The 16,946-nt window shown below is 46.1% G+C and overlaps 1 protein-coding gene across 2 annotated transcripts in view; it reads left to right on the forward strand.

Annotated features, from left to right (window-relative positions):
* The window catches only part of EFR3B (EFR3 homolog B), a 352,965-nt gene that overhangs the window by 304,229 nt on the left and 31,790 nt on the right, over window positions 1–16,946 (forward strand). For both annotated transcript variants that reach the window (XM_040348132.1, XM_040348134.1), the window contains exons 14-15: window positions 66–141; window positions 6,033–6,194. In XM_040348132.1, the coding sequence (XP_040204066.1) occupies window positions 66–141; window positions 6,033–6,194 (238 nt within the window). The remainder of the gene's footprint in view (window positions 1–65; window positions 142–6,032; window positions 6,195–16,946) is intronic.

Genomic DNA, 16,946 nt, shown 5'->3' on the forward strand with positions numbered 1-16,946 from the left:
AAGAACACCAATCACCGGTGAGTTGAGGGAAGAGACAACTGACTCTGCTTCCATTGTCATTCTAGTACAGTCCCGGATATCTCTGTCCTGAAACTGAAGGTGGATAAGTGTTCCAGGCCGGATACACTGTTCATGAAGAAGGTACGTTTGTTTTTATAATGTCCATTATTAACACCTTCATGACGAGGGTAAAATTTTATTTTTTTACTCAGATCATTTTTATTAAGAACGTTTTTACATAAAAAAAATTTATAAACATTTCGGCCTTGCAATCCTTGGCCGCAGTACAAAAAGTATAACAAATTTTAACGCCTGAACAGTTTTTGCAGCTATGGGTAAAACTATAAATACTTTATGGGCCAGATTCAGGTAGCTCGGCGTATCGTTGAGCGGCGTAGCACATCTCATATGCGCTACGCCGACGTAACATTGAGAGGCAAGCTGAGTATTCACAAAGCACTTGCTCCCATATTTACGCCAGCGTAACATAAATAGGCCGGCGTAAGCCCGCCTAATTCAAAGTAGGAAGGTAGTGGGCATGTTGTATTAAAATGAATCGCGACCCCATATAAATGAAGGGCCGAACGCACACATGCTCAGAATCACGTCGCATACACTCCCTAAGAAACGACGGCTCAATCCGTACGACGTGAACGTAACCTACGCCCAGCCCCATTCACGTACGCCTTACGCAAACGTGAAATCCGACGGCTGTTCCGACGTCCATACCCTAACATGACTTACCCCTGCTTTTTGAGGGATAACTATACGCCGGACGTACGCCTTACGTAAACGGCGTTGCTTACTGCGACGGGCGCAAGTACGTTCGTGAATCGGCGTATCTAGGTGATTTACATATTCGACGCGTAAATCAATGGAAGCGCCCCTAGCGCCCAGCGTAAATATGCACCCAAGATACGACGGCGTAGGAGACTTACGTCGGTCGGATGGAGCCGAAATTCAGGCGTATCTGGTTTCAAGAATCGGACGCAGAGATACGACGGCGCATCCGTGGACTTACGCGGCGTATAAGAAGATACGTTGGCGTAAGTCCTACCTAAATCTGGCCCTATGGGCCAGATCCTCATAAGAGATACGCAGGCGGATCTGCTGTTCCGCCTGCGTATTCCTGTTTCTATCTTTGGAACTGATCCTCAGAATCAGTTTCCAAGAGATAGACAGAAGGGGGCAGATTCATATACAATGGTGCAGATTTGCACCGGCGTGGTGCATCATTTTAAGACTACACCGGTCCAGCGCGGAGAGGCAGTTAGGTGATTCAAGAAACTTTTTTTGTCTACGATGCCCCAGCGGGGCGGATTTTAGACGGCGTAAGGCGGGGTAAGGCCAACTGGGAGTCGCCCTATGCTAATGAAGTGCCGACCGTGGCGCAGGGGTCACGCCGGGGCGCATCTTAGACCGCACATGCTCAGTGACATCCAGGGGTAAATGCCCCAATCTGCACATGCTCAGAACTGCGCCCCGGCGTGATCCCTGAGCTACGCCGACCCACTACCAAAGCCCAGTCCATGAATCAGCCCAGACTTCCGCCCTGCAGGTGCAAATGTACTGAAGCTTTTTTTTTTCTAAGCTAGGTGGTTTGCATTGTGGTGGGGCAGTTATGGCTGATGAGGAATCCTCAGGTGGGCAGATGACCAATTTCAGCCCAGAGGAGAGGGCTGTAATTATTGAGGGCCTCTCCCAACATGGGGACCGCCTCTATGTGTTGTCCAGCAAGTGTTGTTGCTCAGTTCGTTTGTAACGCTGCTGCTTTAGCTGCTCTCCAGCTGACCTCTGCAAGTCTGGTGCAAAGTTACCCCTGCTTTTATGAGGTGTAACTTTGCACCGGAAATTTCAGCACCGCTCACCGGGAGTAGCCTGCGCCGGTCAAGCTTAAGTTGATGAATCGGCCCAAAAACCTAATTTGCATATTTAAAACAAAAAAACCATGGCCACGCCAGATCGGACCAGCGTAAATCTGCACCAACGCCGCGCCGGCGTGGAAAGGTTACACCGAGGCGATGAAGTCTATTTGGAGGCGTAATCTGGTTCTCTGGGTAAGGCGCAGCGATCCGCCGGCGCAAATCTGCACTTACGCCGTGCATCTACCAAAAAAACGGTGTAAGTGCTTTATGAATCTGGCCCAAGGTGTAATAGTTTTATACTGCCGGATCTTAAGATGCAGTACCGCGACCGCCGCTGGGGGCATTCATCGTCGAAATTACGCGTCGGGTATGCTAATGAGGAGTTACGTCGATCCTCAAAGCTTTTTCGCGTTCGCTACGTCGCCGCTACGTTAGTTTCCCGTCGCTTAGTTACACTTTTGTAAAGCAGCCCTACTTTTACACAGCAGGCGTACTGCTGTGTAAAGAATGGCCATCCTTCCCTCGTCGAATTTTTAAATTTTACGTCGATTGCGTAAGCCGTACGGGAATACGGAAATACGCTACGCGCCGCGCCGTTCAAAAAATTACGTCACGTCGCGCAAAGCACGTCGGGAAATTTGCGCAGTACGTCCGGCGCGGGAGCGTGCCTAATTTAAATGGGACTTGCCCCATTAGATTAGGAACGCCTTGCGCCGGACGGATTTGAGTTACACCGCCGCAAATTTCAAGGTAAGTGTGTTGTGGTTCGATACCTAACTTAGGAAATTTGCGGCAGTGTAACTTAAATCTGTTAAGTTACGTTGCGATGCGGGGCTGTGGATCTGGCCCTCTGACCCCGGCTTTGACGCTGAGCATGACCTTTGACACTAAAATTGACCCTAAACCTTTTTATTTTTTTAATTTTTTTATTCCCTCTCAATACAGGCTTGGGTTGTATGTTGTTTTTGTTGTTTGTATTTAAAATAAATAAAAAGATGATTTGATATAAAAAAAAAAAATGACCCTAAACCTGACACCTAGATCAAACCCTGATCTTAACTATTTTTTTCCTTCTATTTTTTTTTTTTTATTTTCTTAAATTTTTCTCCTCTAGCAAGGAGAAAAAAAAAACAATGTATTATATAATGTATACTGTATGTATACAATGTATTCTCTGATGTATCTTGAAGAAAGATGATTCGGTATTTGTATCCCATTGTAGTGCCACATCCAATATTGAAGACTAAAAATTAAACCCCTTGGGTGCACTTTTAAGGCACCAGTATTTAACCACTTAAGGACCCCTTCACGCCGATATACGTTGGCAGAATGGCACGGCTGGGCACAAGCACGTACCTGTACGTCCTCTTTAACCACTTAACCCCCGGACCATATTGCTGCCCAAAGACCAGAGCACTTTTTGCGATTCGGGACTGCGCCGCTTTAACTGACAATTGCGCGGTTGTGCGACGTGGCTCCCAAACAAAATTGGCGTCCTTTTTTTCCCACAAATAGAGCTTTCTTTTGGTGGTATTTGATCACCTCTGCGGTTTTTATTTTTTGCGCTATAAACAAAAATAGAGTGACAATTTTGAAAAAAATGAATATTTTTTACTTTTTGCTGTAATAAATATCCCCCAAAAACATATATAAAAAAACATTTTTTTTTCCTCAGTTTAGGCCGATACGTATTCTTCTACATATTTTTCGTAAAAAAAAATCGCAATAAGCGTTTATTGATTGGTTTGCGCAAAAGTTATAGCGTTTACAAAATAGGGGGTATTTTTATGTCATTTTTATTAATATATATTTTTTACTAGTAATGGCGGCGATCAGCGATTTTTTTTCGGTACTGCGACATTATGGCGGACACTTCGGACACTTTTGACACATTTTTGGGACCATTGGCATTTTTATAGCGATCAGTGCTATAAAAATGCATTGGATTACTATAAAAATGCCACTGGCAGTGAAAGGGTTAACACTAGGGGGCGGGGAAGGGGTTAAGTATGTTCCCTGGGTGTGTTCTTACTGTGGGGGGGGGGGGGGTGGCCTCACTAGGGGAAACACTGATCCTCGGTTCATACATTGTATGAACCGAAGATCAGCATTTCCCCTGCTGACAGGACCGGGAGGTGTGTGTTTACACACACAGCTCCCGGTCCCCGCTCTGTAACGAGCAATCGCGGGTGCCAGGCGGCGATCGAGCCCGCCGGGCACACGCACGGAAGTAGTGGCCGCTCGAAGAGCGGACGTATAGCTACGGGCTCTCGCCCAGGAGAGCCGACCTGCCGCCGTATAATGACGGTGGCTGGTCGGCTAGTAGTTAAAGCGGATCTCCACTCTAAAGTGGAGTCCCGCTGATCGGCACCCTCCCCCCCTCCGGTGTCACATTTGACACCTTTCAGGGGGGAGGGGGGTGCAGATACCTGTCTACAGACAGGTATCTGCACCCACTTCCGGCCCTACGATACGGGCAAAAGACGGGTTTTTTCCTCGTTTCCCGTCCGTCCCCCGTTGTATGCTGGGAACACTCGGCTCCCAGCACACAGCGGGAGCCAATCAGCGGGCGCAGCGCGACTCGCGCATGCGCCGTAGGGAACCGGGCAGTGAAGCCGGAGCGCTTCACTTCCTGGTTCCCTCACCGTGGATGGCGGGGGGAGCAGCAGGGTGACGAGCGATCGGCTCGTCATCTGCTGCGATCACCGCTGGACTCCAGGACAGGTAAGTGTCCTTATATTAAAAGTCAGCAGCTGCAGTATTAGTAGCTGCTGGCTTTTAATGTTTTTTTAGTGGCACATCCGCTTTAAGGCCTAGCCGTGGGGTCGCGAGCAATGTCAGTGATCGTCTGATCGTTCCCTGATATAGGGAAAGACGATCACTGACATCACACGTCCAGCCCTGCCCCCTACAGTTAGAAACACATATGAGGTCACACTTAACCCCTTCAGCACCCCCTAGTGGTTAACTCCTATACTGCAATTGTCATTTTCACAGTAATCAGTGCATTTTTATAGCACTTTTCGCTCAGTGCATTTTTATAGCACTTTTCGCTGTGAAAATGACAACGGTCCCAAAAATGTGTAAAAAATTTCCGATGTGTCCGCCATAATGTCGCAGTCACGAAAAAAATCGCTGATCGCCGCCATTAGTAGTAAAAAAAAAAATGATTAATAAAAATGCCATAAAACTATCCCCTATTTTGTAAACACTATAAATTTTGTGCAAACCAATCGATGAACGCTTATTGTGATTTTTTTTTTGCCAAAAATAGGTAAAAGAATACGTATCGGCCTAATCTAAGGAAAAAAAATGTTTTCTTATATCTTTTTTGGAGGATATTTATTATAGCAAAAAGTAAAAAATATTGCAATTTTTTCCAAAATTGTCGCTCTATTTTTGTTTATAGCGCAAAAAATAAAAACCGCAGAGGTGATCAAATACCACCAAAAGAAAGCTCTATTTGTGGGGAAAAAAGGACATCAATTTTGTTTGGGAGCCACGTCGCACGACCGCGCAATTGTCAGTTAAAGCGACGCAGTGCCGAATCGCAAAAAGGGGCAAGGTCCTTTAGCTGCATTTTGGTCCGGGTCTTAAGTGGTTAAGCTTGTTCCCATGAGGTATGGCCGGAGCTCTACTCCAGACTTCCTGCCACATCGGAGAGGCATCTATGACATCTATGATGCCAGTTCCAACAGTGTGCCGGCTGCAGAATCATCCCAGGTTGTGAATGGCAAAGCACAGAGAAGGTGGGCACAACACTGGAATTGGGGGAATCTGTCTTAGATGCCTCTCCAAGATGGAGGGAGCCAGAGGTACAGATCTCTTTGCGTTGTGGGGTACAATGTATACGTGTTTTAAGCTGGCCATACACCATACAATTTTCTTATTCAATTTTCTTTAGATTTGACTTCAACTATGTAGTGTAAGGGTCTGTCTTAATGCATGCACATTGAAAGTGTTTGGGTTTAACCTCATATTATATGGTTTTGGTAAATATAAGGGAAAATTGTACAAGTAAATTGTATAATGTATGGCCAGCCTTAGGGTGCAATTAACAACTTACAAAAAAGAAAGAAAGTATGCATTTAATTAAGGCCATTTATTACAATGTTGTGAATTGTCATGTGGACTGTTTCCCTCACTTTGCTGTGTCTTTTCTCCCAGCATTCCCATCACCTATACCAGCACATCTACCTGAGCTGCAATGACCCCAGCAATGTCCAGGCCCACTATGAAGCTCTGTACGCATTACTTGTCATGATCAGCATTGAATTGGCCACTGAGGAAGTGGTGGTGGATCTTGTCCGACTGGTACTCGCTGTGCAGGTAGTGTGATCAGTTCGAAAAGTATGGCGTATGTACAGCACCATAAGCCCAGAATGTGATGACTTTTATGTGTTGGACGAATAACAGAACCTACAATCTCTGGAAAAAACTGTGGCCCAGATTCTCGTAGATGGTCATTTACATTACGCCGCTGCAAGTTTTACAGGCAAGTGCTTTATTCACAAAGAACTTGCCTGTAAAGTTGCGGCGGCGTAGCGTAAATCCCCCGACGCAAGCCCGCCTAATTCAAATGAGCCAGGTAGGGGGCGTTGAGCATTTAAATTAGGCGCGTTCCCGCGCCGAACATACTGCGCATGCGCCGTCCCTAAAATTTCCCGACGTGCATTGCGCTAAATGACGTCGCAAGGACGTCATTGGTTTCGACGTGAACGTAAATGGCGTCCAGCCCCATTCACGGACGACTTACGCAAACAACGTAAATTTTTTAATTTCGACGTGGGAATGACGGCTATACTTAACAATGGTTGCCCCTCATATAGCAGGGGCAACTTTACGCGTCGCAAATCTAACGTAAACATCGTAACTTCACTGCGTCGACCGCGCGTACGTTTGGGAATTCACGTATTTTGCTAATTTGCATACTCGACGGGAAAAACTACGGAGGCGACACCTAGCGGCGAAAAAAAAAATGCATTTAAGATCCGACCGCGTAAGAGCCTTACGCCTGTCGGATTTAATGGATATCTATGTGTAACTGCTTCTAAGAATCAGTCGCATAGATACGACGGCGTACATTGCGTTGCGCCATCGTAAGCCCTTTCAGAATCTGGGCGTGTGTGTGTGTATGTATCTCTCTCTCTCTCTATATATATATATGTATGTGTGTGTGTATGTATGTGTGTATGTGTGTGTGTATGTATGTATGTGTATAAATATATATATATAAATATGAATATATAGGCCCAGATTCACAGAGAGCGGGTGCACGTTACGCCGCCGTATCGCAAACAATGTACGCTACGCCAACGCAGCGAGGCAAGCATGGAATTCACCAAGCCAGTGCTCCCAACGCTGCGCTGGGTTTCGAAGGTGTACGCCGGCGTAGGTGGAAGTGGGCGTGAGCCATGCAAATGAGGCGTAACACCATGTAAATGATGGGCCGAGTGCCAGACAGAAACGTATCACGAATTGCGCATGCGCCGAGACATGGACGCATCCCCCTGCGCATGCTCACAACCACGTCGAAACAACTGCCTAAACTACACGTACGGCGTGAACGTAACCTACACCCAGCCAGACACGTCCAGCGTAAAATAAGCTGGCTTGGGTTCCCTGGTGCAGACCTTTGCATGTCTGCTGCTGGGTTACACCTCCTTTATGGGGAATAACTTTACGCCGGACGTACAACTTACGCGCACTGCGTCAGGCGCACGTATGTTCGTGAATCGCCGTATTTCACTCATTTGCATATTGGAATGGCTAATCAATGGGAGCGCCACCATGCGTCCAGCCTAAATATCGTAGCCTGCGTCTGGCGCACGCAGGTTTGTGAATTGCCGTATTTTTCTCATTTGCATATTTGAATGGCTAATCAATGGCAGCGCCACCATGCGTCCAGCGTAAATGTGCGCCCACCCTACGCCGGCGTAGGCAAGTTAGGTCAGTGGGATGAAACCTGTTTTTAGGCGCATCTTAGTTTGTGGGTCCGGCGCACAGATACGACGACGCACATTTGCACTTACGTCGGCGTATCTTGTTATACGTCGGCGTAAGTGCATTGTGAATCTGGGCCATAGTATGTACAGTGCCCTGAAAAAGTATTCGTACCCCTTGAAGTTTTCCAAATTTTTACATGTTACAACCAAAAACATGAATGTATTTTATTGGGATTTTATGTGATAGACCAACACAAAGTGGTACATTATTGTGAAGTGTAAGAGTAATGGTAAGTGGTTTTAATTTTTATTTTTACAAATAAACATGTAAAAAAAATGTGTAGCGTGCATTTGTATTCAGCCCCCTTTACTCTGATACCCCTAACTAAAATCTAGTGGGACCAATTGCCTTCAGAAGTCACCTAATTACCGTATTTTTCGGCGTATAAGACGCACTTTTTTCCCCCAGAGATATGGGGGAAAAAGTCCCTGCGTCTTATAATCCGAATATACGGTATGACACTGCCCCACGCCGCCGCTGGCTCCGCCCCCTGTCACCGCTCGCATCTCCTCCCGCCGGAACCTCTGGAAGAGAGGCAGGAGAGCGGGGGACAGACTTTCCAAACCCCCCTGTTCGCCGGGCGATCTTCCGGCTGGCTGGCTCGGGCTGCTCTGTCTTCTGCTAGGTGGTATGACACTGCCCCACACCGCCGCTGGCTCCGCCCCCTGCCACCGATCGCATCTCCTCCACCGCAACCTCTGGAAGAGAGGCAAGAGAGCGGGGGATAAACCTTTCAAACCCCCCTGTTCGCCGGGCGATCTTCCGGCTGGCTGGCTCGGGCTGCTCTGTCATCTGCTAGGTGGAAGAGCAAGGTAAGGTAAGGCTGCATTTGTGGCATCTCTCACTCTGCATGTACTATGGGCAATGGTCACTCTGCATTCACTATGGGCAATGGTCACTCTGCATGTACTATGGGCAATGGTCACTCTGCATTCACTATGGGCAATGGTCACTCTGCATTCACTATGGGCAATGGTCACTCTGCATTCACTATGGGCAATGGTCACTCTGCATTCACTATGGGCAATGGTCACTCTGCATTCACTATGGGCAATGGTCACTCTGCATTCACTATGGGCAATGGTCACTCTGCATGGGCAATGGTCACTCTGCATGTACTATGGGCAATGGTCACTCTGCATGGGCAATGGTCACTCTGCATTTACTATGGGCAATGGTCACTCTGCATTCACTATGGGCAATGGTCACTCTGCATTCACTATGGGCAATGGTCACTCTGCATGGGCAATGGTCACTCTGCATGTACTATGGGCAATGGTCACTCTGCATGGGCAATGGTCACTCTGCATTTACTATGGGCAATGGTCACTCTGCATTCACTATGGGCAATGGTCACTCTGCATTCACTATGGGCAATGGTCACTCTGCATTCACTATGGGCAATGGTCACTCTGCATTCACTATGGGCAATGGTCACTCTGCATTCACTATGGGCAATGGTCACTCTGCATGTACTATGGGCAATGGTCACTCTGCATTCACTATGGGCAATGGTCACTCTGCATTCACTATGGGCAATGGTCACTCTGCATGGGCAATGGTCACTCTGCATGTACTATGGGCAATGGTCACTCTGCATGGGCAATGGTCACTCTGCATTTACTATGGGCAATGGTCACTCTGCATGTACTATGGGCAATGGTCAGACTGCATTCCATGGGCACTGGAAAAAAATTTACTACAGTATTTGGTTCAGAATCTTTTTTTTCTACATTTTACTCCTTTAAAATTGGGTGCGTCTTATATTCCGGAGCGTCTTATACGGCGAAAAATACGGTAGTAAATAAAGTCCACCTCTGTGTAATTTAATCTCAGTATAAATACAGCTGTTGTGTGAAACCCTCAGAGGTTTGTTGGAGAACCTTAGTGAAGAAACAGCATCATGAAGGCCAAGGAACACACCAGACAGGTCAGGGATAAAGTTGTGGAGGAGTTTTAAACAGGGTTAGGCTATAAAAAAATATCCCAAGCTTTGAACATCTCACAGAGCTCTGTTCAATCCATCATCTGAAAATGGAAAGAGTATGGCACAACTGCAAACCTACCAAGACATGGCCGTCCACCTAAACTGACCGGCCGGGCAAGGAGAGCATTCATCAGAGAAGCAGCCAAGAGGCCCATGGAAACTGGAAGAGCTGCAGAGATCCACAGCTCAGGTGGGAGAATCTGACCACAGGACAACTATTAGTCGCGCTCTCCACAAATCTGCCCTTTATGGAAGAGTGACAAGAAGAAAGACATTGCTGAAAGAAACCCATAAGAAGTCCTGTTTGCAGTTTGTGAGAAGCCATGTGGGGGAGGGGACACAGCAAAGATACATTTTCAAGGCACTGTATATACTGTGTTTGTGTATGTGTGAAGGCCTATCACACAAGAACAGAACACAGGGATCCAATCACCGGAAGAATCACATCTGTTTTGTATTTATATGTAAATGAAGCACAGATACTCAAATCACTGAACACCACATCCCGATATAAACATCCATGTCTTGTTTGATATTCTGTGTTATTTAAAAAACAATTTATATGTCTGAATAAATTATTATTTTTATATTTATTTCATTGTTTTGGATTACATTTTCCAATATTAACACCTTTAAAATCCCAGGGTTTGTCACCCTTTCCCGCATTTCTTGTTTTCTGTTTTGTATTTGTTTTGAATCAATTATGTTAAGTGATCATGTGATATGTCTTTTTGTAAATTATTATGCATTCTGAATGGTTTAGACGAAGCACGCCAGCCGTGTGAAACGCATCACCTTTTGCCCCTGCCATTGCCTATGTCAATGCTTTTTGTCTCATGATTTTGTCTCCTCAATAAACGTTTCTATTTTTGCATCTAATAGGGGAGTGCTGCCATCCTATTTTTGTATATACAGTTTTGAATCTAGTCGTGTCGGCGGGTCCATTTCATATACTCTACAGTCACGGTTGACAACCGCTCTGTATGAGTGGTGAATACTTTTCTATACAGGCAGTATACATTAGCGTGAATTTTAATCCAATCGTTTGTTACTTTTTTTTATGATGTATTAAAGATAATTTTATTTTAATATAGTGTACCGGTGTGCCTAAACAGTCCTACATTCTACGTTCTTTCATTTCATTTCCAAATAATTAAGACGTGGCACATATACTTCTTTTGTATCCACAATGCCACTCTGTGGTGATGCAAGTTCGAATTTTCAAATTCTATGTCACCCTTACTACAGGTTCTCGGTCGACTGAATTCTCGACCTCAACCAGGACATCACAACTAGGGCGTTGAGTCAGGTGTGTAGTACACGGGTTCCACTCTCAAATCAACCTACAGTACCCTTTCACTAAACGTTCACTTCACATACACGATTCGGGCTGCTCATCGGGCGTTGGTTACTGTCACACGTTTCTTTGCATTACACTCTGTTTTCAAAGGGTGACCCTACACCTAAGCAGACAAGGTCACCAAATGTTGAGCTTGCTGACAGTGCAAGCGTTGGTAGGCTGAGCATACGTCACGAACTACAGAACGCAACATTTCTACTTAGGCCATATCAGACTTCAGCTTCTCGCCCCTTCTATGCCCTGGGGCGTTGGTTCACAGGTTTGTGCTCAGCACAGACGGGCACCCGAGCTATTGGTTACTTGGCCAGTCACAGCCTGGCTCATCTCGGTTGTCACACACTCTTTTGAGTTTTCTAAATTTTCACTCAACAGCGTTCAACTCTTCAGAGCGCAAACCGGCTTCTAACTGCCAGTCTTTCCTTTTCCTGTCCATCTTGTTTCATTATTCGCTATTTTTCTGTGTGCAACTCCGCTCACTATCCTACCACTACAACTCCTCTTAACACTTTCACCCCCCACTCCATGTCTTCTAGCTGGAGCCATGTCGCAAGCCAGCAGTGAGAACTTCACCTCTGCCCCTCTGTCACCCTCCGCGGGTTCAGAGTGTGACAGCGTACAGTCCCTCAGGGGATGGACCATCTCCAAGCTCACAGCAAAGCTGCGATGTAGGGGCATTCCCTACCCCCCCCCCCCCCCACAGCCAGGAAAGCCAAGCTTTTCAGGCTGCTCTTTCAACCGTCAGTGACAGCTCAGCCCAACACCCAGCAGGCATCCCTGCAGTTGAATCTAATCGCACCAGTGGCACAACGATTTGTACCCTAGGCATCACACGTCACGGTTCTATCTATCACGCAGCTTACTACAGTTCGGTCTCTATCATAAGTCATCCGCCATAAGCTACTAATCGTTACTCAGACCAATCCATTCGTACGCTCATATGTACTCATAACTCAGCCGATACTCTGCTTCACATACTCTGACAGCTCATTTCACACACCCTACTGCCCAATTCAAATCTAGCCGCGAATCCTCACGATCCGGGATGACACAACACGATTCCATTTGTCATACAGCTTCCTGCAGCCCTGTCTTCATTGGGAGGCACCTGCTACAAGCTACCAGTTGTTACTCAGTCCGTCCATTGTACTTTTGTATGTATTCACAATCTTAGAGAATATGCAACTCAATTTCAACAATGGGACTTGCAACTTTAGCCAATGCTGGCTGCTTCAAATTTGGCCATAGAGCGCATACTAAAGTCATGTGTAACCTCAAATATCACAACACTTCATGACTAGACTGAGTAAAGGTCCGGTGGCTGGGGTTTTACCTTTCATTACACCCGACTTCCTTACTGGCCGCCTTTCTGTTGCACGGATTTATGTTGGGGTTTCACACCGGCCTTATCACGCTACCCCACGCGACCCACAAGTACAGGAGCCTCCTCTTAGCTGCCACCAACAATCTAGCCATAGATACTTTATTAAAGTTCGAACTGGACCAGGGGTTCATCATTGGCCCCTTTGCTGAATCACCTTTCGCTACTTGGAGTCAGTCCTATTGGGCTCGTCAAGGGCAAGTTTTCAAATAAACTTTGGTTGGCGTACGGCTTGTCTGCGCCTCATTCTTCCACACATCCCTAGTTTAAACTACCTAATTTCTTCTGAGGAGTTTTCTCTTAAATATGCATCGGTTGACCTAGCCATAACAGCCATTATTAGTATAGTTATGGGCGCTTTGCTGTCCAAAGTGGACCTTTCAGAGACGTTCAAAATTACTGCCCATTGAGCCATCTCTCTGGCGGTGGCATGGCATCAAATGGAAAGGTTCGTATTACTTTGCCACCAACTTTACCCTTTCACAAGGTTGTACTAAGAGACAGCTACAATCCCTGCTAGGGATGCTTAATGTTGCCATGAGGATTATCCCTCAGGAGCGGTCCTTCATTTCATGACTCTTGGTTTTCCTCTCTCATGTACGAGACCCCTGATCAAGTTCTCAGGCTGGACCCAGCAGCTATAGCAGATTTGACAATGTGGGACGAATTCCTTGCAAACTGGAACAACATATCCACGCTTATTCGTCAGCATTAGCTTTGTCACCACAATTTTTGGCAATCACTGGTTCGCAGGACCATGGCCACCAGAAATCCTCCTAATCCCTGTTTTTTGTCAGTCATCCTTACATTTCGAACTATTTCCCATTGTGGCAGCTGCTCATATCTAGGGCCATACCTGGACAGGACAAACTGTGGTCTTTGCCGCAGACAACCAGGCCACGGGCGAAATTATAAACAAAGGCAGGTCCAAGTTGCTCGCCATCATGTCCTTCCCACGCAGGCTGGTGCAGTTGTCCCTGCAGCATGAATTTAATGTTTAATGTGTACTGCATTTATATCCCGGGCAAGTGCAACGTCGCAGCAGGCGTACTGTCCCACTTTAACTTTACTTTATTCTTTCAGCAGAAACCCGGAGCCGACCCAACCATTTCTCCTATCCCACCTTGGTCGCAGCTGATCCTGGGTTAAAGACACACCTTCACAACGTGACCCTTCTCATTAATCCGTTGTTGTCCCGCAACACACTGAAGGCCTATCACACCGCATGGAATGCCTACTGCAGTTTTCTAGCCTCATTCCCCGGAGCAGCGACAGGAGTCATCAAGCACGTCCTAGCCTTTATATCGTATTGCCACATGCAGCTGGCTCTTTCTCATAACCCCGGAAAGCCATCCTTTTTCGCAGCCTATACAGCCAAATCCATCCTACGCGACATCCAGAAGCATCAGCCCGTAGCCAACTGCAAACGCTTACCCATCAAGTTCCATCTTTAGGGACATGTCAACCATTTTTTTCACGTTCACCGTTTGGGCTTTTACCCACGCCTGGTCATCCAAGCGGCCATCTACCTGGCCTTCTACGGCTTTTGTGGCCTAGCGAGTTTTCCTTTAGTTTAAGGTGACCAGATTTTTTTAATTAAATCTGGCGACATATTTTTATTTTTACAAGTAATGGTGGCAATCAGCGGCTCTCTGCCCATTTTTCCCTCCTCCACCTGCCTCACAGCCTGTCAAGTCTTACTCTCCGGGCCCCGGCTACTACTGGGTGGGGAGCGGAAGAAAGATCACTCGGCCAGGGAAGGCAAGGAGATAAGCAGGCAGGTGGCTGGCCGGGACTTGAGCCAAGGCAGAAGAACATGTGGGTGGAGCTGAATGGGCATGCACCCGAAACTGAAGAAATATTCCCTCCACTTCGACCATCACATGATCATCAGAAAGGGGCACAAATAATGGAAAAAATACACAACCCTAAGCTAGTAGGAGCGGTGAAGCGGGGGTGTGTAATTCAGAATTTGTTTTTTAGTACAGTCTTTGAAATTTCCCCAGCCCCTGTTCAAATACAATCCGGGGACAAAACCGGGGACAGACTTGGTCAGGGGACAGTGTCCTCAATCCAGGGACTGTTCCCGGGAACCGGGAATGTCTGGTCACCCTACTTTAGTGGCTTTGGCGGCCACATACTGTGCAGACGCGCCTGGCAAGCTTTCAAGATCATTTCGTTCTACATCTCGTAGTGTCCAGAACCCAACAATCTGACCCCGGTGTCGACATCAAGCTCTTACAGACCAACAAGGTCTGGTGCCCAGTAGCGATACTCGACCGGTCCTGTCTCACCTAACCAGCCAGTTGAACTTCAGCCCGTTGCTACCTTTTCTGACCAACCCCCTGAGTAGCAGCCAGTTCATCAGGCATGTTAGGATCCTCCTGGTTAACCTTGGCCTTGACCCCGGCCGGTATTGCAGTCACTCCTTTTCGGATCAGATTGGATCGGCCTCGGTCGCATCTCAGAACGGGGTACCAGACCATGTCATTAAGAAGTTGGGCAGGTGGAAATCCACCTGCTTCGCTCAATACATTCCGAACCTTCAGGTAGAATTGTCACAAACCTTCACCAAGCTTGCTTAATAAATGTCACAGGACCAATAAAGAGGTACTACCCTATCCGAGTATTTTTGCCCCCTCTTTTGGCATACCGGCCAGCAGACCAGGGCACACTTCAGATCTATGTTATACTGTAAGTCTTGTAGCGTGTTTATGTGGTTCATATCTGTCCCGGTTGAAGGGCTTTGGGCATAAATAAGAAGGCCAGTATGGTGGCCTGAATTTATGGGAGGAGTCCTGGGGGGGGGGTATTTAAGCAGACCACTCACCTGTGGTCCTTGTTGGTTCCGGTGCACGATACCCTCCCTCCCATTCCCCTTTTTCAGGGCACTCCTCAGCACATTTCTCCCCACAATCATCCATTGTTTATCTTGGGTATGCCCCCTTTTTTGGCATACTGGCCAGAAGTCTAGGGCACACCTCAAGTCTCTGTTGTAAGTCTTCCGGCGTGTTTATGTGGTTCATATCTGTCCCGGTTGAAGGGATTTGACCATAAATATATACATATGTGTGTGTGTATGTATATATATATATATATATATATATATATTTATATATATATGCTGTGTGTGTATATATATATATATATATATATATATATATACTGTATATACATCTTCTATACAACCAGCAGGTGAAGATTGTATTTGTTTGTTGTAAACATACTCATTCTTATGGAGCTCAGTAGCTCAAGAAATACATGTCTGGGAATATGTAAAATATTTACAGTTAGGTTTACCAAAGGGAACTTAAAGGTTAGGTTAAATCTGACCTCCAGCCTTCCCTTTAGTCTTGCACAATTGGTGCTCTCCGGTGCCCTCCGCTGCTTACCGGAGCCGTCGGCAGTGGCGGAGGCAATCGTATCCTCTTCTGTGCTTGGTATGGAGACGAGTAAAGGGAAGATGGCCCCCAGCCGTCTCCATACCATTGCAGGGCGAAAGCGACGTCAAAACGTCACTTCGGCTCATAGCTCTTAAAGGGCCATTTTTTTTTTCCATTTTTTCAAATGACAAAAATATTTTCTTATTGCATTTTAGTGTAAATATGAGATGTGAGGTATTTTTGACTCCATATCTCATATTTAAGAGGACCTGTCATGCTTTTTTTCTATTAAAAGGGATGTTTTTTTTTTTTAAAGAACAGTGTAAGAATAAATAAGAAACAATTATAATTTTTTAAACGCGCCTCGTCCCGCCGAGCTCGCGTGCAGAAGCGAACGCATACGTGAGCAGCGCCCGCATATAAAAACGGTGTTCAAACCACACATGTGAGGTATCACCGCAATCGGTAGAGCGAGAGCAATAATTCTAGCCCTAGACCTTCTCTGTAACTCAAAACATGCAACCTGTAGAATGTTTTAAATGTCACCTATGGAGATTTTTAAGGGTAAAAGTTTGTCGCCATTCCACAAGCGGGCACAACTTTGAAGCGTGACATGTTAGGTATCAATTTACTCGGCGTAACATTATCTTTCACAATATAAAAACAAAATTGTGCTTACTTTACTGTTGTCTTATTTTTTTATTCCATTTTTTTGATTTTTTCCCCAAAAAGTGCGCTTGTAAGACTGCTGCGCAAATAAAGCGTGACAGAAAGTATTGCAACGAGTGCTATTTTATTCTCAAGGTGTTAGAAAAAAATGTATAATGTTTGGGGGTTCTAAGTAATTTTCTAGCAAAAAAATATGTTTTTAACGTGTAAACAACAAATCTCAGAAAGAGAATTCCTTAAGTGGTCAAAAAGTACTTTTAATTACTATTATTGTTAATGGTTACAGGGCTGCATTCGT

Source organism: Rana temporaria, chromosome 4, assembly GCF_905171775.1.
Source record: "Rana temporaria chromosome 4, aRanTem1.1, whole genome shotgun sequence".
NCBI classification, from domain to species: Eukaryota; Metazoa; Chordata; class Amphibia; order Anura; family Ranidae; genus Rana; species Rana temporaria.